The 23112-nt window shown below is 39.1% G+C and overlaps 2 protein-coding genes across 5 annotated transcripts in view; one reads left to right on the plus strand and one right to left on the minus strand.

The window, feature by feature from the left end:
- Positions 1–4421: 4421 nt before the first annotated feature.
- LOC125964508 (basic proline-rich protein-like) lies at positions 4422–5638 on the minus strand. The gene is made up of 3 exons (XM_049710251.1): positions 5553–5638; positions 4686–5133; positions 4422–4589 (listed from the first exon to the last, which is right to left on the minus strand). Exons 1-3 carry the CDS (start codon positions 5636–5638, stop codon positions 4422–4424), a joined length of 702 nt encoding a protein of 233 aa, XP_049566208.1.
- The window catches only part of PLSCR4 (phospholipid scramblase 4), a 30972-nt gene continuing 12459 nt past the window's right edge, over positions 4600–23112 (plus strand). Inside the window, exons 1-3 of one of the 4 annotated variants that reach the window (XM_012536143.3) lie at positions 4600–4723; positions 16468–16494; positions 17675–17779. In XM_012536143.3, coding sequence (XP_012391597.1) covers positions 16488–16494; positions 17675–17779 — 112 coding nt within the window. In that variant the 5' untranslated portion in view covers positions 4600–4723; positions 16468–16487. Of the gene's footprint in view, positions 4724–5080; positions 5179–16467; positions 16495–17647; positions 17780–23112 lie in introns of those variants that run through there. The other 3 variants (XM_049709820.1, XM_049709818.1, XM_049709819.1) reach the window with 3 other exon arrangements.

The raw sequence follows: 23112 nt of genomic DNA on the forward strand, positions 1-23112 counted from the left end.
AGCCTGCGGCGGCAGAGGCCAGGGTGACGTTGCACCAGCCTGAGGCGTGCCATGCGTTCTCCCGGGGAAGTTGTCCCTGGATCCTGGGACCCTGGCAGTGGTGGGCTGCACAGGCTCCCGGGAGCGGAGGTGTGGATAGTGACCTGTGCTCGCACACAGGCTTCTTGGTGGCGGCAGCAGCAGCCTTAGCGTCTCATGCCCGTCTCTGGGGTCCGCAGTGTTAGCCGTGGCTCGCGCCCGTCTCTGGAGCTCCTTTAAGCAGCGCTCTTAATCCCCTCTCCTGGCGAACCAGGAAACAGAGAGGGAAGAAAAGTCTCTTGCCTCTTTGGCAGATCCAGACGTTTCCCCAGACTCCCTCCCAGCTAGCTGTGGTGCACTAACCCACTGCAGGCTGTGTTCATGCCGCCAACCCCAGTCCTCTCCCTGTGCTCCAACCGAAGCCCCGCCCGTCCCAGCGGGTGAGCAGAGAAGCCTCTCGGGCTGGTGAGTGCCGGTCAACACCGATCCTCTATGCGGGAATCTCCCCGCTTTGCCCTCCGCACCCCTGTTGCTGTGCTCTCCTCTGCGGCTCCGAAGCTTTCCCCTCCGCCACCCGCAGTCTCCACCCGCAAAGGGGCTCCTAGTGTGTGGAAACCTTTCCTCCTTCACGGCTCCCTCCCACTGGTGCAGGTCCCGTCCCTATTCTTTGTCTGTGTTTATTCTTTTTTCTTTTGTCCTACCTAGGTACGTGGGGAGTTTCTTGCCTTTTGGGAAGTCTGAGGTCTTCTGCCAGCGTTCAGTAGGTGTTCTGTAGGAGTTGTTCCACGTGTAGATGTATTTCTGGTGTATCTGTGGGGAGGAAGGTGATCTCTGCGTCTTACTCTTCCGCCACCTTCCCCCTCTCCTGCTAGTGTTGGAGGGTCTCCTGCAGAGGCGGGCGGTGGCTGTGGCTCACCATGGGGACAAGGACACTCCGAGCAGGTTTTTAACGTGGACAAGACAGGACTGTACTGGAAGAGGAGGCCAGACCGAAGTTACATCAGTAAGGAGGAGAAGTTGTTGCCAGGCTATAAAGCAGCAAAGGACAGGCTAACTCTGTTGTTTGGTGGCAATGCTTCTGGTGATATGAAGCTGAAGCCTCTCTTAGTTTATCATTCAGAGAACCCAAAAGCCCTTAAAAGCATAGCCACAGGCTCCCTTCCTGTTGTACAGAAGAGTAACCCCAAAGCCTGGGTTTACACAGGCCATTTTCCAGGATGGGTTTTTCTACCACTTTATCCCAGAGGTAGAGAAATATTGCTTGGAGAAGGAGATCCCATTCAACATTCTTTTGCTGCTTGATAATGCTCTGGGCCATCTCCCATTCATGGATGACTTTCATCCCAATGTCAAAGTAGTGCATCGCCACTGAATACCATGTTGCTCATCCAACCTATGGACCAGGGAGTTATAGCGACTTTCAAGAAATATTATTTATGTCACACTTTTCGTCAGGCAGTACAGGTAAGTGATGAATCAGGAACAACATGGCAACAATTTTGGAAGGACTATAACATCTACAAGGCCATAAGAAACATTGACTTTGCTTGGTGTGAGGTTACGGCCATTACCATGAATGGGATTTGGAAGAACATTTGCCTGCAGTTTGTTCATGATTTTCATGGATTTGAGGTGGATGAGGAGTCCAAAGAGTTCTTCAACAACTTAGTGACCCTTGGCAAGAAGATAGATCTGCAAGAGGACAATTTCATTGAACTCCTTGCTCTGCAACACAAGGAGCTTACTAATGAAGACCTGATGGAATTGGTGGCCCAGAGTAAGGATGAAGAGAGACAAGAGGAAGAAGAAGTAACTGAAGAACTGAAGAGATTCACGACCCAGGAAATGGCAAGGGGATTTTCTTTATTTGAGGAGGCGCTGTTAGTTTTTGAGGCACAGTACCTGAATGTAGAATGGTTCACGAAGGTTGCAGCAGCTGTTCAGAAAGCAGTCTCTGTTATCTATATGAGAAAAAAAGAGCTACTACCCAGACATCGCTGGATTGTTTTTTCAAGAGGGTAGATAGAATTGAATCCAGTGAGGAATCAGAACCCGTGTCATCTATGTCAGGTGTGAGTGAAATTGCAGCTTGCCCTCCATCTCCTATTGCTGACAATCCTTCAGCTCTATCATCTCCCACCTCCTCTCCCTCCTCCAGTCAGTAACACTTCCTGCCTGTTCACTCGATGCCAGCCCCTGGATGCCAGCTGTTGTACTGTACTACTGTGCTTTTCAAGGTGCTGTACTGTAGGATTAAACACGTTTCCTTTATTTTTTGTGTTTGTTTTTTATGTATTATTTGTGTGAAAAGTATTATAAACCTATTACAGTACTATATAGCTGATTGTGTTATGGGTACCTAAGCTAACTTTGTTGGACTTACGAACATGCTCTCAGAATGGAACTCATTCGTATGTAGGGGACTTACTGTATTGGAAAAAAGTAAACAAGTCTTGCTGACCTGTGAGGCAACATTAAATGGTCTAAGATACATTTAATTGAATTTACAGAAGGAAAGAACAGAGAATGGTGTAGGGAGGTAAGTTAAAGAAATAATGGTTGGAAGTTTCCCAAATGGTGAAAATATCAACCTATCATCTGTCTGTGATGCTCAAAGACTTCCAATGAGGATAAATACAAAGAAAACCACACATCACAGCCTAATTGCAGAAAACCAAAGCTAAAAACTTTACCTTAAAGCCAAAAATCTGAATCCCATCAGATAAAAATGTAACTCAAAACTGTTGGGGAAGAAAAGAAAAATCTGTCCACTCAGAATTCTATATCCAGTGAAGATATTTTAAAATGCATACAAAAAAGTACTTTCAGATTAAACAGTGCTGAGAGAATTTATCTCTAGCTGTTCTGCACTACAAGAAATGCTAAAGGAAATTCCCCAGCCTGAAGGGATGTGACAATAGATAAAACTCTTTAAATACCAGAAAAAATGAAAAGCAGATAACTGTGTGTTTGTGGGTAAATATAAAAACTATTTTTTCATCTCCTAATAGCTGTAAAGACAACTGATTGCTTTAGCAAAACATAACATTTAATTATGTAGTCTATAATTTGTGTGCATGTAAAACATGATAGCAGTGACATATAGAATTGAGGTACCAAAAAGTGCTTTGCAAACCTCCTAATTTCACATGAAGAGGTACAATACAATAGTAACTCTAAGAAGATTGTGGTAATGTGGGAAAAAACAATAAAAAGAAAATAATACTAAGAGATGTAGCTAAGGAGCAATAGGGCAAATAACGTAGGATTAGTACAAAAAACAGTAAAGTTTTCATCCCCTGAAGGATTTGAGTTGGAACATCACCAGATCAGGAATTTCATAGACATAGGTTTGATCATTATTCTTCCCCTCAAAACTTGGGATTTGGGGCATATGATATACTTTCAATCGTTTCTTTATCCCTCCCCAAAGCAATATGTTTCACAAGCCATGTTTTGCTCCTGAATTATTGGGGATCATTCATGTGATCATTTTGGAGGTTTGCATTCATAAACTCAATCTCTGAATCACTCTCATGAATTTAAAACAAAGCTAATAATATCATAGTATCATATTTAGCTGTAGTTTCGGCACTACTTCGTTTTATGCTTTCAATATAACATTATTTCAGTATCTGGGTAATGTCCCATGCAATTACTACTGAGAAATGCAATATGAATTTTTAAAATCTATTTCACATACACAGTAGCAGATAGCATTCATAAGGGGAAAATGGAAAATTCCAGAACTCCACTACCATACGCCTTCCCCTATCCAAACTTCTCTCATAGTGAGGCACTGCCAAGTACTCTTCAGAACTTAATCTAATTTACTTCTGTCCAGTTCTGATTCTTTATAAGGTCAAAGATATCTAGATTCCCTCAGTTCCTGTCAGTGGGTTGTGTTCCTTCCCATGGACCACAGATCTAAACTTCATTAGTTTGAAACCAATACTTGGGCCTAACAACAGTAATTAACAAATGCCATTTTTCTCTCAGAAAACATAGGCGACCCAGCTCCCCCACTCCTCTTTTCTGGCACCCCCTTCCTCCCTACCTCCCTCTAACATCAAACTGGCCTCCTCCAATCCAGTGGAAAGGAAAACAAATGCCTGGGCCCCGCGCCTGAGTGTTTCCAGCCCGCATTGCATCGCCAAGGTCAATTCTCCAAGCCAAGGGTCTGGGGTGTTGGACAGATGCAAATTAACAGGGCTCTTACGAAAGGCTGGCTTCTTCTTTTCCTTTCTGGGCTCTTTGATCTCTGCCACGAAGCCCTGCCTCACAGGCTCTAGAAAGTGCCTTTAGGATTAGAGGCAACCGTAGACTTGCTTTTATCTTTTTCTTCACCTCACATGTGAGCGGTGACAACTAGTTTTCCCTCTTTTCCTGTCTCCTGTGCATTTTTACTGGAAAGCCGGCTTCAGCAGCGGCCCGTGCCTCCAGGGGCAGCGGACCCGCGGCAGCAGAGCTCCCAGCGCGGGGGCGGGGCGGGGCGGGGAGACGGCGCCCCGGGGAGGGTCCCCGCCCGCGGGACCACGCCCCCGACCCTCCTCCCAGTCCCCTGCGGGGCTCTGTGTGGTTTTTCATTGCAAAATCCTCCTCTGCCTTCTCCATTTCCCTGCCCCGCCCCTTTCTCTTTTCTCCCTGGATAAACTCAGACCCCAGGCCTGGCGTCGCGGGTGCCGAGTGGACGGCTGGCCGGGCGGTGAGTGGGGCCGGGCGGGCGGAGAGCCGGGTCGCGGGCGCCTGGAGGAGAGGCCCGAGGCCGGCGGACGCGGGGGCACGCCGTGTCCTGGGCTGGCTGCCCCCCGGCCCGCCGCGCCCCGCGCCGCATCCCCAGGTGGTTTCCGAAGTTTCGGGGCGCTCGGCGCATGTCTGCCAGGTGGACGCGTGGGCCTGGCTGGCAGCGAGCCGTCTCCGGCGCTGGGTGAGGGGTCGGGGCCCCCTGGATCTGAAGTCGGCGGTCGTGGCCCTGGGACTGAGGCTGTGTTGGGGAGAGCGTTCCGGCCGCGGAGAAGCGCGCCCAGGAGAGCTGGCTGCGCTGCCCGGCCGCGCTGCGCACCTTTCCCGCGTCTCCTGCCCCGGAGGCGGCTCCGCTGGCGTCTCTGGCGGGCGCTCGCTCAGCGCAGCTTTGCGGACCCGGGCCTGGCCGACTCGCAGGTAAAAGGGTTTGCAGCCACTTCTTGACGTGCTTTGCTGGCAGAGCGACGGGGGTTACAGGAAAGAACCCAACTCTCGTTTTAGCATTCAGGCAGACTTGGGGGGCGGGTGGTAATTTATTTCGGCGTACAGTTGGTTTGTTTCTATAAAATAAAACGTTTATGTTTCAAGACTTAGAATTTTCTTTCATTTGTTTTCTGGTCTTAGGACCTACGATTTAGTTGAGTTTTTACTTTGTTGCGTATTTAGTGTGTTATCTACCCAAACTAGTACAGAGATGAAGATATTATGCACTAAGGTCGATTTCCCACCTACGTAAAAGGGTAAAGCTTTAATATTTTATATTGGGTGTTACTGCATTACGAGTAGGATACCCTCCATCTGTCTGTCTTGCTCTCACGGTAAATCTTGGAACACTAGCATCACTTCCAGGAAATTTGGAAAAGCCAAGAATGCTCATCATCATACTCTATGACGTTGTTGAGTTGTATAGGCCAGTGAGGTAGGCAAGAGGACACGTTAACATTCTGATTAGAAAAGAAGACACAACATTATCACTTTTTACACATAATACAATCGTGTACCTTGAGAATCAACAGAAAACAACTGAAAATCTCATAGAAAAAATAAGAAAATTTAGTGAAGTGTCTAATTGCATCTAACTGCAATTTACAGTTATCAATAGATGTTATATATATATATATATATATATATATATATATATATATATACTGGAAAATAGAACAAAATAAACCATTCCGTTTGGCATGAAATAACTTGAAAAACGTATTTTAAAAAAGATGTAAAGCTCTAGGGACATAGATGAAAATATACTATATATGAGAATGTATAGATAAAAATACAATGAAATACATAACGTTCTTCTAGACAAAGGTATCATTTCTCTAAAAGAACATATAAATTAAACAGAATCCTAACCGAATTTTTTTGTTTGTTTTTAAAGCAACTGTTTAGCTCAAGGGGAAAAATAACTACTTGCCAGGAAGTTTTCAATTCAAAGAAAAATGTACATATGTATACATATATCTGGGGATTTTGCAATATAATAAAAGGTCTTATAAAGCTGTAGTGATTAAAAGGCCACTAGGGGGAATAGATCTACTACCAGACAAATCAAAGAAACTGAAGAGACATTTAAGAATAAAAGGAAAGCTGACATTTGATAAACATACATTTAAAATAGGGAATGGAGAATAAATAACATTTAATCCATCATGTATGGACAATTAGGTGTTTATTTGGGAAACCTAATAATAAAACTTGAACTTTCCCTCACTCTTAACATACAAATGAAATCTAGATGATTTACTAATTTAAGTTGAAATATATGAAACCTAAAAAAGAAGAAAAGCTGAATGAATGTGAGTGTAGCATGTGGGAAAGCATTTTTGAGGTTGATAGAAAAACCTAAAGCCCATGTAGGGACATGATTCTTAACATTTGCATGCAAGAAAAACAAAACAAAACAGATACAAATGGAAATTGTTAACAGAAAAAGAGCTAATTTTCTAATATGCCTAGAACTCTCATTAAGGACTTTTAAGATCAACCATCCAATCTGAGAATAAAAAGTGTGAATTCAAAGTAAGAGAAACACAAATGATAAGGGGAATGAAGACTCAGCCACATTAATTATCAGAAAAATGCAATTAAAGTAAGACCATTTTTGCCTGTTTTACTGATTTTGAAAATGTGATAATGCTCAGTATTGTTGATAGTGTGGTGAGAGAAATATACTCTTACAAACTCTTAGTGGAAATGTATTGGTAAAACTTTTTTATGGTGATAACTTAAAAATTTTAATATCCATTCACTTATTGGAATTCATCGTGCTCCTAAGTGCAAATAAAAATCTGTGTCAAAGATGGTCACCAAAAAAAAAAAAAAAAAACCAAAAAAGATGGTCACAGTAGGATTGTTTGTAATAGAAAACTTGGGAATAGTTTTGTAACCATTGATTGGAATTTGGTTACATAATTAATTGTACATCTACAGTGGAATAATAATAGTTTAAAACATTTGATAGTTCTAATGTTCTAAGGTGGAAGTATGTCCAAAGTATATTATAAATTGAAAACAAACAGAAACAAAAAACAAGTTGTACCACAGTATGTATAAATGTTTATGTATATGGGTGTGTATATATACATATATTTATATGTATATATGTGTATTTGTTTTATTGTGGTCTGGAAGTGAACATGCAATAGCTCTGAGGTATGCATATATTATGTATATTCATGTTTTGTTCTGTAAATATATGCATATTTGTAAATAAAAAGTGATATTTTTATAATAGGAAAAATAAAATAATAAATAGTAAAGATCTTGAGATTGTAATTAGTAATTTAGGTATTGAATTCCTTTCTGGATATATTAGTTATCATTCAGTGTAGAAGAAATATATTTTCTTTCACAGAGCTTTTCATATTGTTCACTTCATTTACTTTCTCTTTGAATGTTCTCTTTCAGCTTCTTTCTTTGAAAATCCCTTCCTTTATCTACTTCCTCAGTATTGATTGCTATGATGTTTCCTATAGGCACACAATTGAAGTTTTGCTTGAGGGATTTCACAGCCTGTTAACATTTTTATAAACAGAAAATACAGTAGTTTTTATACTCTTTATATATTTCAGTAACATTGTCCTAAAATCACTTTTATAGTACTCATTCTTCAGGATGAGAGAGATGCTGTACTTCAAAAAGTTTGTAAGAGTATATTTCTCTCATCACATTATCAACACTACTGAGTATTGTCACATTTTCAAAATCAGTAAAACAGGCAAAAATTAGACTACAAAAAAAATCAATAAGAATGCGTGGCAAAAATGTAAACATTCATGACAAATTTGAGAAAAAATTCTTAACATAAAATGAAATTTTCTTTTTATACAGCAGGTTCTTATTAGTTATCCATTTTATACATATTAGTGTATATATATCAATCCCAATCGCCCAATTCATCACACCACCATCCCCATCCCCCTGCCGCTTTCCCCCCTTGGTGTCCATATGTTTGTTCCCTACATCTGTGTCTCAATTTCTGCCCTGCAAACTGGTTCATCTGTACCATTTTTCTAGGTTTCACATATATGGGTTGATATACGATTTTGTTTTTCTCTTTCCGACTGACTTCACTCTGTATGACAGTCTGTAGATCCAGCCATGTCTCTACAAATGACCCAGTTTTGTTCCTTTTTATGGCTGAGTAATATTCGATTGTATATCTGTACCACATCTTCTTTATCCATTCGTCTGTCGATGGGCATTTAGGTTGCTTCTATGACCTGGCTATTGTAAATAGTGCTGCAATGAACATTGGGGTGCATGTGTCTTTTTGAATTATGGTTTTCTCTGGGTATATGCCCAGTAGTGGGATTGCTGGGTCGTATGGTAATTCTATTTTTAGTTTTTTAAGGAACCTCCATACTGTTCTCCATAGTGGCTGTATCAATTTACATTCCCACCAGCAGTGCAAGAGGGTTCCCTTTTCTTCACACCCTCTCCAGCATTTGTTGCTTGTAGATTTTCTGATGATGCCCCTTCTAACTGGTGTGAGGTGATACCTGATTGTAGTTTTGATTTGCATTTCTCTAATAATTAGTGATGTTGAGCAGCTTGAAAAGAAACTTTTTACAAAACCTAGCAAACAGAAAAATGGGCACATGACAAACAGGCAGTTCACAGAAATGGAGCTGAAAATGACTTTTAAGCAAAGAGTAAAAAATGCTCAAGATATGGAAAATAAAACTGGAATGTTTTCACCTTTCAGATTAACAATGACAAAATTTTGATAAAACATAGTGTTAGAAATGTAACACATTTTTGTCTGGTATGTGAGTTGATTCAGATTCTTGATGAAGAGTTTGACAATATATGCCAAAATAAAAATGTTCAAAACTTTTATCCATCAGTTCTGCTTCCAGGGATTCAATACACTTGTGCATAAAATATATAAATTTATTTCAGCATTGTTTGTAATGGCATACATTTGGGAACAATTTAAATTTTCATCAAGCAGCCAGTTGAACTGTGGTGCAGCCTTTAAAAATAATAAGGTTATATGAACTGAAATGTAATCAACATCAAAGAATTTTAATAAATGAAAAAACAGGATACAAAACAGTATATAGGAAACTGCCGTTTGTATTAAAAGGCATATATATTAGTTTGTGTTTGCTTAGAAAACCTCTTGAAAGACACAAAAAATCTAGTATCTGTGGCTGCCTTTTGAGAAGGGAAATGGGGCTCTAGGTAGGAAGGATCCTTTTTGTGATATAAATATATGCACTTTTGCAGATAACACATTTTAAAATGTAAGGTTACTTATCAAAATGATTTATAGGTCACCTGACATCCTGTTTTGTTACAGTTTTTAATACTAGAAGACTAGCCAGAAAATGACACAATAAGGCATTATCTGGCAATCTTTTAGATATCATGATTGTCATGGTAATGTTTCCTAAAATGTATTATATAAACATCATGATTATATTATTCTTCTGGAATTTTTTGTACTCCAGGTAACAAAAACATGCCTCTTCTGAAAGCTAAAATGGAGAGACCTGATATTCTCTTTTGAAAAATTAAGCTAGTACGTTTAATAAAAGTTAGCTATCTGGCTTCCCTGGTGGCACAGTGGTTGAGAGTCTGCCTGCCGATGCAGGGGACACGAGTTCGTGCCCTGGTCCGGGAGGATCCCACGTGCCGCGGAGCGGCTGAGCCCGTGAGCCATGGCCGCTGAGCCTGCGCGTCCGGAGCCTGTGCTCCGCAGCGGGAGAGGCCACAACAGTGAGAGGCCCGCGTACCGCAAAAAAAAAAAAAAAAAAAAAGTTATCTATCAACTGTGACTATCAGTTTGCTCCCATTTAATCTAATTCTTTTGTTTTCAAATAAAGCTGAATAACCAACCTCCTGCTAAAAAAAGGAAATGTCCTACCATAAGACCTTTTGTTTGGAAGGAACCATAGTGTGACTAAAATAAGAAAAATATTTGTATAAATTATAAAAACAGAACATAAATTGATTTGATTTTTCATAAATTGATTAGATTTTCCAACATTTTCATTTGTTCATAGTGAAAATTAGTCACCATTTCTGTCAAGTTTCTTGTAGGATTAATTTCATGCAAATATATAATTAAATGTATATTCCATGTATTGTTCTAATGAAAGATTCCATGTGTCTCTGGGTTACTTCTACTGCATGTTTTATTCCAAAGTAACAGACCTAAATTTATCTTGTTAGTGCAGGCCTCTGTAATTGCTTTTTGAGTAGGATAGTTTCTTAATTCCAGCCCGTGTAACAGCAACCTATTAAGTTGCCAAGGTGTGGAACAGGAATGACAATCCTTCACAATCATCGGACTTTAATCCATTCATACTGAGTCCACTCAACTGTCTAGTTCCCTGGTGACTAGGAAACCCATAAAACTAACACAATACACCACAGGAGCCAAGATTTTGGCTTCAAGTCTGTAAAGAGAATTGTGTTTGGAAGGGTGTGTAAAGTTTTCATCTTTTATAGACCTCAGGTCTTTTTAGTTAAATTCACTGTAAGAGTCTAGATTGTCAGTTCTATTTCTATTATTTTTTTCATTTCAGATTATAAAATCTATTATACATTTCTTTTTTTTTTTTTTCGGTACGCGGGCCTCTCACTGTTGTGGCCTCTCCCGTTGCGAAGCATAGGCTCGAGACGCGCAGGCTCAGCGGCCATGGCTCACGGGCCCAGCCGCTCTGCGGCATGTGGGATCTTCCCGGACCGGGGCACGAATCCGTGTCCCCTGCATCGGCAGGCGGACTCTCAACCACTGCGCCACCAGGGAAGCCCTATTATACATTTCTTATAGAAAATTTGAAAAGGAAATATTATTTATTCTTTAGCATATTCTCTAGATTTTAAATACTTTTAAAAACAAAATTTTCCATATTATAATTATGCAGATTATTGTAAACATCTTAATTATTTTTACAAAATTATTGTGACCATATTTTTAAAGGAATATGATTTTTATAACGTTTCACTATAATGTGTTTTCTTATATGTGTTAGATATTTATGTGCTAGATATTTATGTAGTTTACAGTTACTACTGTTTCATTCTGTACTCCTTCTATGAGAATGAGAATGTATCACTTAAAACAAAAATCTTACAACATATTTGAACTTTAAAGGAAGTTTATTAAGATAAGGTTCTTTTGTAAGTCAAAAAGAAAAATACCGTATGCTAACGCATGTATATGGAATCTATAAAAATGGTACTGATGGACGTAGTGGCAGGGCAGGAATAAAGACGCAGATGTAGAGAACTGACCTGAGGACACAGCAGGGGAGGGGAAGCTGGGACAAAGTGAGAGAGTAGCACTGACATATATACACTACCAAATGTAAAATAGATAGCTAGTGGGAAGCAGCCGCATAGCACAGGGAGATCAGCTCAGTGCTTTGTGACCACCTAGAGGGGTGGGATAGGGAGGGTGGGAGGGAAGCTCAAGAAGGTGGGGATATGGGGATATACGTATACATATAGCTGATTCACTTTGTTATAAAGCAGAAACCAACACACCATTGTAAAGCAATTATACCCCAATAAAGATGTTAAAAAAAAAACAAAACTATATTGTAAAATTTTTAAGAATGGGGAGAGCATTTAGAGTGGTAAAAAAAAAAGAAACCAGTGGCTCAAAGGAGGGAGGACTAAACAAATTCCATGAGCACCTGCAGCTTGTTAGGCAATGTGTAGGTGTATTTTACTTTAAATTCATTGATATTAGTTACTTTAAAAAACATTCTTATAGATTTAAAATTTTTTCAAAATTGGTTTATTTTTTCAAGGTGTTTTTCAATTGCTGGAATCACATTTGAATGCTAATTTCTGCCTGGCATGGTTGAGAACTGTTATTTTTCTTTACACTATATCAGTCCAAACATGCCTGATCAAAAGGATCACCTGGGACTGTGTTAAAAGTACAGATTTCCAGGCCTGGACCCCAGAGGTATTATTTCACTTTTGGGGTCCAGAATTATGTACTTGTTTTCCTTCAAGTTTTTTGTTTTTGTAATAAAAATATTCAAATCTGTCTTCACTTAGCTTCTGCAATTGTTAACATATGCCACTTTTGCACTATGCTGTACCATTTGCCACTCTAGATAGTTGGATGGATATATGGATGAATGGATGAATAGATGGATAGATAGATTGATAATTTGGCCCGTTTTTACTAAGGCACTCAATACTCTGTTCTAATTACTTTCCATCACAGTTATTTGACAGTTTGCAATCCCCAGGCTTGATGTAGAAAGGAACAATAGATGTTTAGTTAGAAAGTTACACTAAACATATAACTGTCAGATGGTTCTTTTTTATTGTGAAACAATGTCATACATATAAATATGCAGATATAAACATATATGTACTCTTTAAAAACTAGTAACAACCCATCACCCCTGTTTCACCACCCTATTAGAACTAGAACATTAGCAGGAACTTCAAACCCCTTGGGGGCCAGAGCTAAACACTTTACCCACATCACTTCTTTTCCACAGGTAACCGTTTTCCTAAATTTTGTGTTATTAATTACCTAATTTTATTCTTTAAAGTTTCCCCCATACATGTATCAGAAAAAAAGCGTTTTGTCTCATTTCCTGCTTTTGAACATTCTTAAATGGACTCATATGTGTTCTCCTATGACTGCTTTTTTTTTGTACAGTGTTGTAATTTCGAGATTCATCTCTGTTGATGGGTATGGCTGTACTTTGTTTTCACTACAGTATACTATTATATCATATAAATATACCAGAATATATTTATCCAGTGTACCATTGATGGGCACTGGAAATGTTTTTACTTTCTTTTAGTATGAACAGTGTGTCAAGAATATTCTCGTATATAACCTGTGTGTACACATGCAGTCACTTGAGAGTACATTCCTAGGAATGTCCAGAATTTAAGGTTCTAGAAAGGTAGGGGCATTTTCCTAAACACCAGATATTACCATCATTAAAGGAATAGGACCAGTTCCTGGAACTCTTGGTTGGCCTGCAGTTGGGTCTGGATTTGTGATGTGCTCCAGGGAGCTGTTTTTACTTTTAAGACACGTAGGATGTTGTACAACTAACTCCAGCTCCAGAGAGGGAGAGGAAATGGTCCAAGACTGACGCAGGCTTGGCAGGAGGCTAGAATCTACATACCGGCTTATGCCATGGTGACATTTGCTGGGTCAACTCAGTCTGTATTGACTACTCACTCATATAGTGTTCTAATGCTTCTTTGGCATACCTACCCTGTATCGGTGATTTCTACCCTACTGGAGCAACACAAATGACCACATTCTGTACTCTGATAAGCAGGACAACTCATTGGAAAGAACACGGACTGGGAACTTAGAAGTACTTGAGTTTAGCAGCATTGGCCATTTACGTATTAGATGTTTTCATTTGTTTTTTTCACTATTACATTGTTTTGTTTATTTACTTTTTTTCCAGTTTATTTTTATTTATTTATTTATTTATTTATTTTTGGCTGTGTTGGGTCTTTGTTGCAGTGCACGGGCTTTCTCTAGTTGTAGCGAGTGGGGGCTACTCTTCGTTGCGGTGCATGGGCTTCTCATTGCGGTGGCTTCTCTTGTTGTGGAGCACAGGCTCTAGGCGCACAGGCTCAGCAGTTGTGGCTCATGGGCTCCAGAGCGCAGGCTCAGTAGTTGTGGCACTCAGGCCCAGTTGCCCCACGGCATGTGGGATCTTCCCGGACCAGGGCTCGAACCCGTGTCCCCTGCATTGGCAGGTGGACTCAAGCACTGCACTACCAGGGAAGTCCCTGTTTATTTTTCTTTTTCGGTTTGTTTTTAATTTTTATTTTATATTGGAGTATAGTTGATTAACAATGTTGTGTTAGTTTCAGGTGTACAGCAGAGTGATTCAGTTATACATATACATGTGTCTATTCTTTTTCAAATTCTTTTCTCATTTAGGTTATTACAGAGTATTAAGCAGAGGTCCCTGTGCTATACAGTAGGTCCTTGTTGGTTATCTATTTTAAATATAGCAGTGTGTACATGTCAGTCCCAAACTTGCAATCTATCTCTTCCCCCACCCTTCCCCCGCTGGTAGCCATAAGTTCGTTCTCTATGTCTGTGAGTCTGTTTCTGTTTTGTAAATAAGTTCATTTGTATCATTTTTTTTCAGATTCCACATATAAGCGTTATCATATTTGTCTTTCTCTGTCTGACCTACTTCACTTAGTATGATAATCTCCAGGTCCATCCATGTTGCTGCAAATGAAATTATTTCATTTTTTTAATAGTTGAATAATATTCCATTGTATATATGTACCACATCTTCTATATCCATTCATCTGTCAATGGACATTTAGATTGCTTCCATGTCTTGGCTATTGTAAACCGTGCTGCAGTGAACATTGAGGTGCATGTATCCTTTCGAACCATGTTTTTCTCCAGATATATGCCCAGGAGTGAGATTGCTGGATCATATGGTAGTCATATGGTAGCTCTGTTTTTAGTTTTTTAAGGAACCTCCATACTGTTCTCCATAGTGGCTACACCAATTTACATTCCCACCAACAGTGTAGGAGGGTTCCTTTTCTCCACACCCTCTCCAGCATTTGTTGTTTGTAGACATTTTGATGATGGCCATTCTGACTGCTGTGAGGTGATATCTCATTGTAGTTTTGATTTGCATTTCTCTAATAATTAGTGATGTTAAGCATCTTTTCATGTGCCCCTTGGCCATCTGCATGTCTTCTTTGGATAAATGTCTATTTAGATCTTTTGCCCATTTTTTGACTGAATGGTTTGTTTTTTTGATATTGAGCTGCATGAGCTGTTTGTAAATTTTGGAGGTTAATCCCTTATTGGTCGTATCATTTGCAAATATTTTCTCCCATTCTGTGGGTCGTCTCTTCATTTTGTTTATGGTTTCTTTGCTGTGCAAATTGGAGATAATATATGAAAAGTGCTCTGCCTTTTCCTGACATTTGATAAGCATTCAGTGTATTATAGCTTTTGCTGATGTTTTCTCCTTGTTATTTGTCATCACCCAGAACTCAGAAACCTGAAATACTGAAATTCCTTTCTGTAATAATCTTTTCCCCTTGATTGAATTAATGAAATCAATGAACTCTCTCCCCAACCTCCAGCCCTTGTTTCAAATATCATCCCAACTTCTAGATTACTTCTCTGAGTTATTCTCATAATGTTCACATATACATGTTTTTTATTTAAATGTTTAACATGTCTTCTCTAGGACTCTTCTTTAAACATAACATGTCCCAATTTAAACTTTTGATTCCTGCCCTCCCCAGTCCCAACATTTTCCCACCATCTTCCTCTCTAGTTCAGCTAATGGCATCACCATCAGCTCGGGTACCCTGGCTTAAAAAATGAGACTCATCCTCGACTCCTCTCTTTACTTAGTCCATCAGCAACTCCTGTGGGTTCTGCTTCCAAATCTTGTTATGCATCTGACGGCATCTGACCCTCTCTCATGTCACCTCCCCAGTCTAAGCCAGCATCAGCTCCCACCTGGATTACTGCTGCCATCCCTCCCCCACTGCTTCTACTCCTGCCCCTCAAGATAAAGTTTAAATCAGATCTGGTCACTCCACTGATTAAAGTCTTCCAAAGACCCCCAACTGCAATTACAACAGATTCCAAACATTTTGCCATGAGTTTCAGGTATGATCAGACCTCTGTCTCCATCTCTGACCTCGGTTCTCTTCTTTCCCTGTGTTCCAGTCACACCTGACCTCTTTCTCTCCCTTGGTCATTGCCCAAGCTCATTGCCATCTCAAGGCCTTTGCACTTACTTTCTTGTCTTTTGGGAACTCTCTTCCTACATTTTTCGTATAATGCTTTCTGTCATAGTTCAGATAGCTGAAAGCTCACCTCCTGAGAGAGCTTTTCCCTGACCCTCCTCGAGCGCCTCATCCATGTTTTTCTTAATCTTTAACTTTGTTTTCTTCATAACTGTACTATCTAAATTTAATCTTAAATATCTCTTGATATGTTTCACTCCACTAGAATATAATCTCCAGCAGAGTGTCCATCTCATTTACTGCTGTATTTTCAACACCTATAATAGTCCCTGGTACATAATAGATGCTCAGGAAATATTTGTTGAATTAATGAAGGAATGAAAGAAAGGTAACTGGGGACTAAAAGAATCACAGAACTTGTTACATGTATCACTAAATAATAATACTAACTATATAAATATATTTTTAAAGGTATAAAATGTGGTTTTTTTTCAGGATTAATTAGAATTCTTCAAATGTCAGGTAAGTTTTTGTGAATAAATTTTAATATGCTTTATTTTCAAATGTGAACTGTGTGATTCCTTTCCTTAAAAAATTGGAGTTTATTTCACTTTTAAGTCACTTGTTTAATATTTGAAGAATATATATATATACATATATATACATTCATTTGTTCATTTATATATATGAACACTCCTCTTTATCTTTGACAGAAAAGGATTAAAAGGGTTTTATACTGGCATATAGGTACTGCAAAAATCTCTAAAGTATGTGGGGGAAAGTTAGGTAAAGGAAAAATACAGGTAGGAGAGTAAGTCTGCAAAGAGAGGTAATAGTAATAAAAAGCCTGTGATGGCAGCTTGCCCTTACAGAAGAAGACTCAAAAGTAGCGCTGCTTTTTCAAGCAATGTAGGAGATGATACAAGGAGAGAAACACCACATCTGTGGGATTTGTGTTTCTTATGAGATAAAAGTCAACCAGTTAAGAGATTCAGGACTACCTTCTAGTGAGTAATTTCTCTAATTTCAACAAGAGGACAAGACAAGTGACTTCAGTACCTCCCTTGCAGCAATTACAATGATCTAGGTTGCTTTTAGGCGGAATATGGTAAAAATGTGACTCACTGGAGATGAAGACTGAACCACCTCCAGCTGAGTTGTGTGTAGCATTACTGCTATTTAAAGTATTAAGTATTCATTGTGTTATGTTTTAAATTTATTAAGTATTCATCATGTTATATATTAAATTTATTAAGTATTTATTGTGTTGTGCTTTGAATTTATTTAAACACAGCCATTTTCCAAAAAGGATTCGGGACTAAATCAGATGCACTCTATAAATGACTGTACTCTCCCTATTATATAATAGGAGAAAGAAGTTTTGCTACTGTGCAAGGAGTTTATGTGGATAGGAATGAGCATCAGGTCAGCTGAACACTAGCATGAAAGCTTGTTGCTTTGATCATAACAATATAATTGCTTAGTTTTATTTTTAAGTCCATATTCAGGCTAAAAATTCATCAAATATATTAATAGGTTGATGTCTAATTACATAATGAATTGCTTTTTTATAAAAAATGAGTGTATGTCATGTTGCTTATATTCATTGATGCATACCAAAATTTAAAAACTGAATATCTTCTGTAATCATATTATCATTCCCATTGTAAATCAGGTCCCCTTTCTCTCCCCCAAAATATAGTCCCCACAGGCCCTGAACAACTTGCAGATGAAATGGAGAATCAAATAAACTCACCTGATCCAAGGCCTGGTGCCCCTCCTGAGTACAATTCCCATTTTGTACCAGGTAGGTTGAATATTCAGGAAGAATCTTGCCCCTCTCCAGAAAACCATGCTCATAGTTAAGATTGCTTTTAAAATTAACTAATTAATTAATGGAATGATTCAGTAAATAAATACTGGATGCCTACAGCGCGCCGAGTAGTTCACTAGATGTTAATTAGAATTATATTCCTGTCTTAGGAAGGAAGTTGTGCAAACATTGATGGCATTCTCTTTGCTTGAATGTGAAGAGAACGTTGTCCTGTGAAGAGCACAGAGGGCAGTAACTGCCTCTACTGGGGATTTGAGGGAAGCACTAACTGAGGAAATCAAGTTTTACTGGCACGTGAGGAATTTATCAATCGAAGGAAAGGGGGAAAGGGCCATACTTGCAGAAAGAACAATATGTCCAAAAGCTCAGGGTCATGAAGGTCTGGTTGGGACAAATGGCAGGAGAAATGCAGAAAAATGGAAGTGAATGGCTTTGAGTTCTGATTCAGGAGCTTGTAGTTCGGCAAATATTTTTATAAGTCTGAATACACAACTCATACTGTACTCAGGGACTCAGGAAAATAGATACTCCTAAGTATTTGGGCAATATGTAAATTCTTTAAAATTAAAAATACTCTTACTCTTTCAGTTGGTCATGGCTAAAAAAACTAAACAAACAGTATTTTTCTCGAATGAACATCCTTATGATAGATTTTCTTTTTTTTCCAGAGAACAGCAAAACATCCACAGCTAAGCCTAGCTGTTGAAACTTAACCTTAATCCTGACTTGAAGTGGAAGCTTTTAAAAAATCTTCTCTTGCTTTTCTACCAAATTCTAGCTACTGTTGTCTTTGCTGCTACTTTTCCTCCCTAGATCTCATATTCAAAGATGCCTATGGGTTTAATTGTATGCAAATTGCACGTCATTATTTTTAGAGACACACAGCATGGAGGGTGGGTGGAGCCCTCTAGGTGCTGAATTTTGATCCTTTGCAAGATGACAGCAGTGGGGTCTTCTGGATTCTGCAGCTGTTAATTCAGGTCACCACCGACCGTGTTGTGATGTTCCAGACTAAAAGGCAAACTGGAGATATTTCTTTATACTGTTATTCTCATAAAGAGATAAAAGTGACATACTATACGTTTATATAGCAAGGTCTGTTTTTAATACCAAATAGTTTATATCTCTATGCATTTATATCTCTGTGCCTTTATATTTCTAATAATATGGTTCTTGTTGGTATATGTTGAGACTTTGAGAATGTTAGGATCCTTGACCTTGTGCATTAGAGTGTTACGTTCTCAACTGTTGTGTGCCTCCCCTTCCCCCTCCCCTCTCCCTTTTTAAGCTGCTTCACAAGATTTGGAAGCTCCCTGATTCACTTTTACTTTCCTTTCAGTGGGTAGAAGAACGGTTGGTTGGTTGGTTGCTTGCTTGTTTACTTGGTTGGTTCTTTGTTTTTCAGTTATGCTGTTAAACTAAAAATCTCTGTTAAACTCCCTTACTGTTCATGTGACCGTTCTCTTTATGGTGTTTGACCAGTGATGCCATGAGTTCGGGAAGATCTTCGCTGAACAGTCTTTTTCCCTATTGTTCGTCCATTGTCAGTGTTTTATGTTGACCGTGTGAAGGACATTAAAGCCCTAAAACATCTAAAAAAAAAACCAACTCTTACTTTTGACTAAGGAAATAGTTTTAATCAGGATTATATTCAAATACATTTTAGTGGTTTAGAAAATGATAAAGTATAGTGATATTTCTTTAAATATATATTTAAGTGTTTGTTTAGAGGCAGAAACCAGTGAGTTAGGCTGTGAAAGAGCAGAAGAAACCCCAGTATCCACAGGATGATGGCAAGGATGTTGTCTTGGCTCCAGACATATGATTCATGGAGCTCAGGTAGCCTTTGCCCCGGCAGTGTTTTCTGAAAACAGGGCTTCCTTTTCCCCTTTCCCTCATGTGTATGCATGTTGTGTGAATCTGATCCAGTATAACCCCTCATTATGGCTTAACCCCTGCTAAATCCAAGTTTTTGACAACCCTACATTGTAATATCACTATATATACGTTTCTCTATGTTTTACTTCAGTGGCTATCAACATTATCTACATAATCTGTCTTAGATTCACCAGTCACTCTATATCCAAGAACTTAGGTTCCAGTAGAACAGAAACTCCACCGTTTCTAAGAAGTAAACCTTGGTTATAAATCATGTTCTGCTCATCTGGGAAAGTGTCTGTCTCTTCCTTTCTGTATCAAAAAAATAGCACAAGTAATGAATTTTCAGTTATGAAAATCAGCAACAAAAATTCACTGTGATCACCATCTAGTGGCTGAACTATATACTTATTTATCCTGATGCAAATTGTGTGCCCTTGATTCACATTAAGGAACTTGAAATACTATACTTGAAATTTTAGCTTTCATGAATTTCTCTAAATTGAATTATATAATTCCATTTGCATTACATTACTGGATATTTGTTACCATTGAAAATAATTTTGGGCCAAATATGTTTAAAAACATAGTTAATAAAGAAGCCTTTGTTATATGTAGTCTATTTAAAGAGGAAAATGACATACTTTTTTGAAATAAAAAAGGATGATAATATTCAAAATAACTAAGAAAACACAAATCCCATAAAGCAGTATTTCTCACACTAGCATTGGTAGGAAAATGCTCCATTACAGAGTTCTTTATTTAAATAAGTGTGGGATACTATAGTTACACAAAGTTAAACGTGTTTTGTTGTGTTTTCCTGCAGAACAATCAGAACCCGTAACGGCAATTTTAAAGCTTAAAAGAGAGTATAAAACATTTCCCACACGTAATTAGATTATGTTTTTTCCTTCACTTCTCTTAACATCTCTGAATAACACATACTTATAACAAAAATCATTTGATTACATACATTTGTATACAATTTTTTTTAGAAGTATAGTCTCTAAACTGAATAGCACCATAATCTAAATTGTAATTTCCTTTCTAATTTATTGATCCTCAAATTTTGTTCCATGACGTACTTTTATCTTAAAATCACATGGTTAATACCAGAAGAATTAATCATCAACTCATTGAAGTGATATAACAATTAGTATTTTTGAGACAGTTTGTATGACTTTTTAGGTGCATTGTATGCTTTTTAATAATAGTTCTAAAAAAATGATGAGCGGGATATCCGATTTCCAATCCAATTTGGGTACTCTTAAACACAGCTCTTAAAGGAATTAAAGTCTATTCTTCACAATAAACTGAAACGTGAAATGTCCTCCATTTTTTCTAAAGACATTAGCACTTTTTTTCTCACTTAGCTCTAATTTAACATTGTTTTTAGTTACCATTATTTTTCTGTTAGTCTCTCCTGACTCCTGGTCTCTGTCAAGAGGTCTGTGTTCTCTACCCTTAAAAATGGGTATTCCCCAGAGGTCCTTGGGCCACTCCCCTGTCCAGCCCTGCCCTGCCCTGTCCTCTCTCTCACCTCTTCCATTCACCTGTCCTTTTACACTCTCCTAAGTTATACTGGGAATACCCCATATGGTTTCATTTGCCTTTAACCACTTACGAATCCCTTAGCCCCTAACCACATCAGTCTCCTCTGCTCTAAACTTGCATTTCCACCTGCCTGTAGACCACTTGCCCTGGGTGACCCAGGATCTCAAACTCAGTGATTCCTCAGTGCATCTTGGGCATCTCACTCCGGAACACGTGCCCTCTGTTCTTTCTCTACACTGGAGGCCTGCAGGGACCCACGTCAGAAACTTGAGAATCTTTCCTCACATCCAGTCTATTGCCAAGACAATATGTCTCTTAAACGTCGATTATTATTTCTCCACTTTCTACTCTTTTCATCACAATTAAACTTCCTTACCTCACATCTAGACTCCTGCAGGCACCTCCTTCCTAATTTAACCTTCTCATTCATAAAGGTTCTAAATGTAAAACTGGTCACTCCATTTTACATTTTACTAGCATAAAGTTCAGGTTCTTTGCACAGAGCATAGGTCTTTCATAATCGTCACTTCCTCCCCACCTTCCTTTCTGTTTTGTTTGCTAAATCTCTATATATGCATGGCCTTTACTCCTGTGGTACTGAGCTTCCTCTGTGCAGCTGCTCATTTTGTACCTGCTGTATCTAAAACCTTTGCTCATCGTAAAGGTGCTGGCTGGGTCTAATGTGTCAGCACTTACATCACAGGGTATCTCTTCTGCCTAGGTTAGTTGCCCCTCCTCTCTAATCACTTCACATACTATGCGTCTACCAGTGAATATGTTACAGACCCAGGTCCTTGGACAATTTAATCAACAGAAATTGTTAAGAGGCCAGATGAGAAGTTGAAGCAGGGCTTTACTGGGATTCCTGCTACAGCAGAGGGAGCGAGAACAAGAAGCAGGTGGCCTTGCTCACTCCCCGAGGCAGGGGCTGAGCTGGTTCCTTAAATGGGGTGAGGGTAGGGACGGGTCAGTGGGTTGGGCAGGAGGCGTAGCCTGGGTGGTCTTCCCACCCCCTTGGTGGTGCTATGTGCAGAGATCATGCACAGGACCCTGCTTTTGCATGCAACCGTTCATAATATTTCCATATGATGCATTTTAATTTCTGTAAGTTTAGTAATGTCCCCATTTTCACCCCTGTGTTTAATAATTGAAGTCTATTTTTTTTTTCTTGGTTAGTCTGGCTTAAGGTTTCTCAATTTTGTTGATCTTTTAAAAGAACCTACTTTTGGTTTTGCTGATTTTTTAAAAATTAATTAATTTATTTATTTTTGGCTGTGTTGGGTCTTCGTTTCTGTGCAAGGGCTTTCTCTAGTTGTGGCAAGCGGGGGCCACTCTTCATTGCAGTGCGCGGGCCTCTCACTATCGTGGCCTCTCTTGTTGCGGAGCACAGGCTCCAGACGCACAGGCTCAGTAGTTGTGGCTCACGGGCCCAGTTGCTCCGAGGCATGTGGGATCCTCCCAGACCAGGGCTTGAACCCGTGTCCCCTGAATTGGCATGCAGATTCTCAACCACTGCGCCACCAGGGAAGCCCAGTTTTGCTGATTTTTGTCTATTGTTTTTCCTGTTTCATTCACTCACTTCTACTTCAGTGTTTATTATTTCCTCCTGCTTGCTTTGGGTTTGATTTATTTCTAAGGTGGAAAGTTGGGTTACTGATTTGAGATATTTCTTTTTTAGTGTAGGTGTTTACAGCTGTCAATTTCCCTCTAAGCATTGTTTTAGCTGCATCCCATAAGCTTTGGTATATTGTGCTTTTGTTTCATTCATCTCAAAGTATTTTCTCATTTCTCTCATGATTTCTTTTTACCCCTTTGTTTATTTAAGAGTGTATTGATTTATTTCCTCATATTTGTGATTTCCAAAATTTCTTCTA

The sequence above is a fragment of the Orcinus orca genome, chromosome 5 (assembly GCF_937001465.1).
Source record: "Orcinus orca chromosome 5, mOrcOrc1.1, whole genome shotgun sequence".
Classification (NCBI taxonomy): Eukaryota; Metazoa; Chordata; class Mammalia; order Artiodactyla; family Delphinidae; genus Orcinus; species Orcinus orca.

Coding starts and splice junctions, on each gene's coding strand:
- LOC125964508 (XM_049710251.1), bottom strand. CDS start 5,638: ATGAGCATTCTTGGCTTTTCCAAATTTCCTGGAAGTGATGCTAGTGTT. Junction 5,134..5,552: donor GCAAGACAGACAGATGGAGG/GTATCCTACTCG, acceptor GCGCTGAGCGAG/CGCCCGCCAGAGACGCCAGC. Junction 4,590..4,685: donor CTCGGCACCCGCGACGCCAG/GCCTGGGGTCTG, acceptor AAAACCACACAG/AGCCCCGCAGGGGACTGGGA.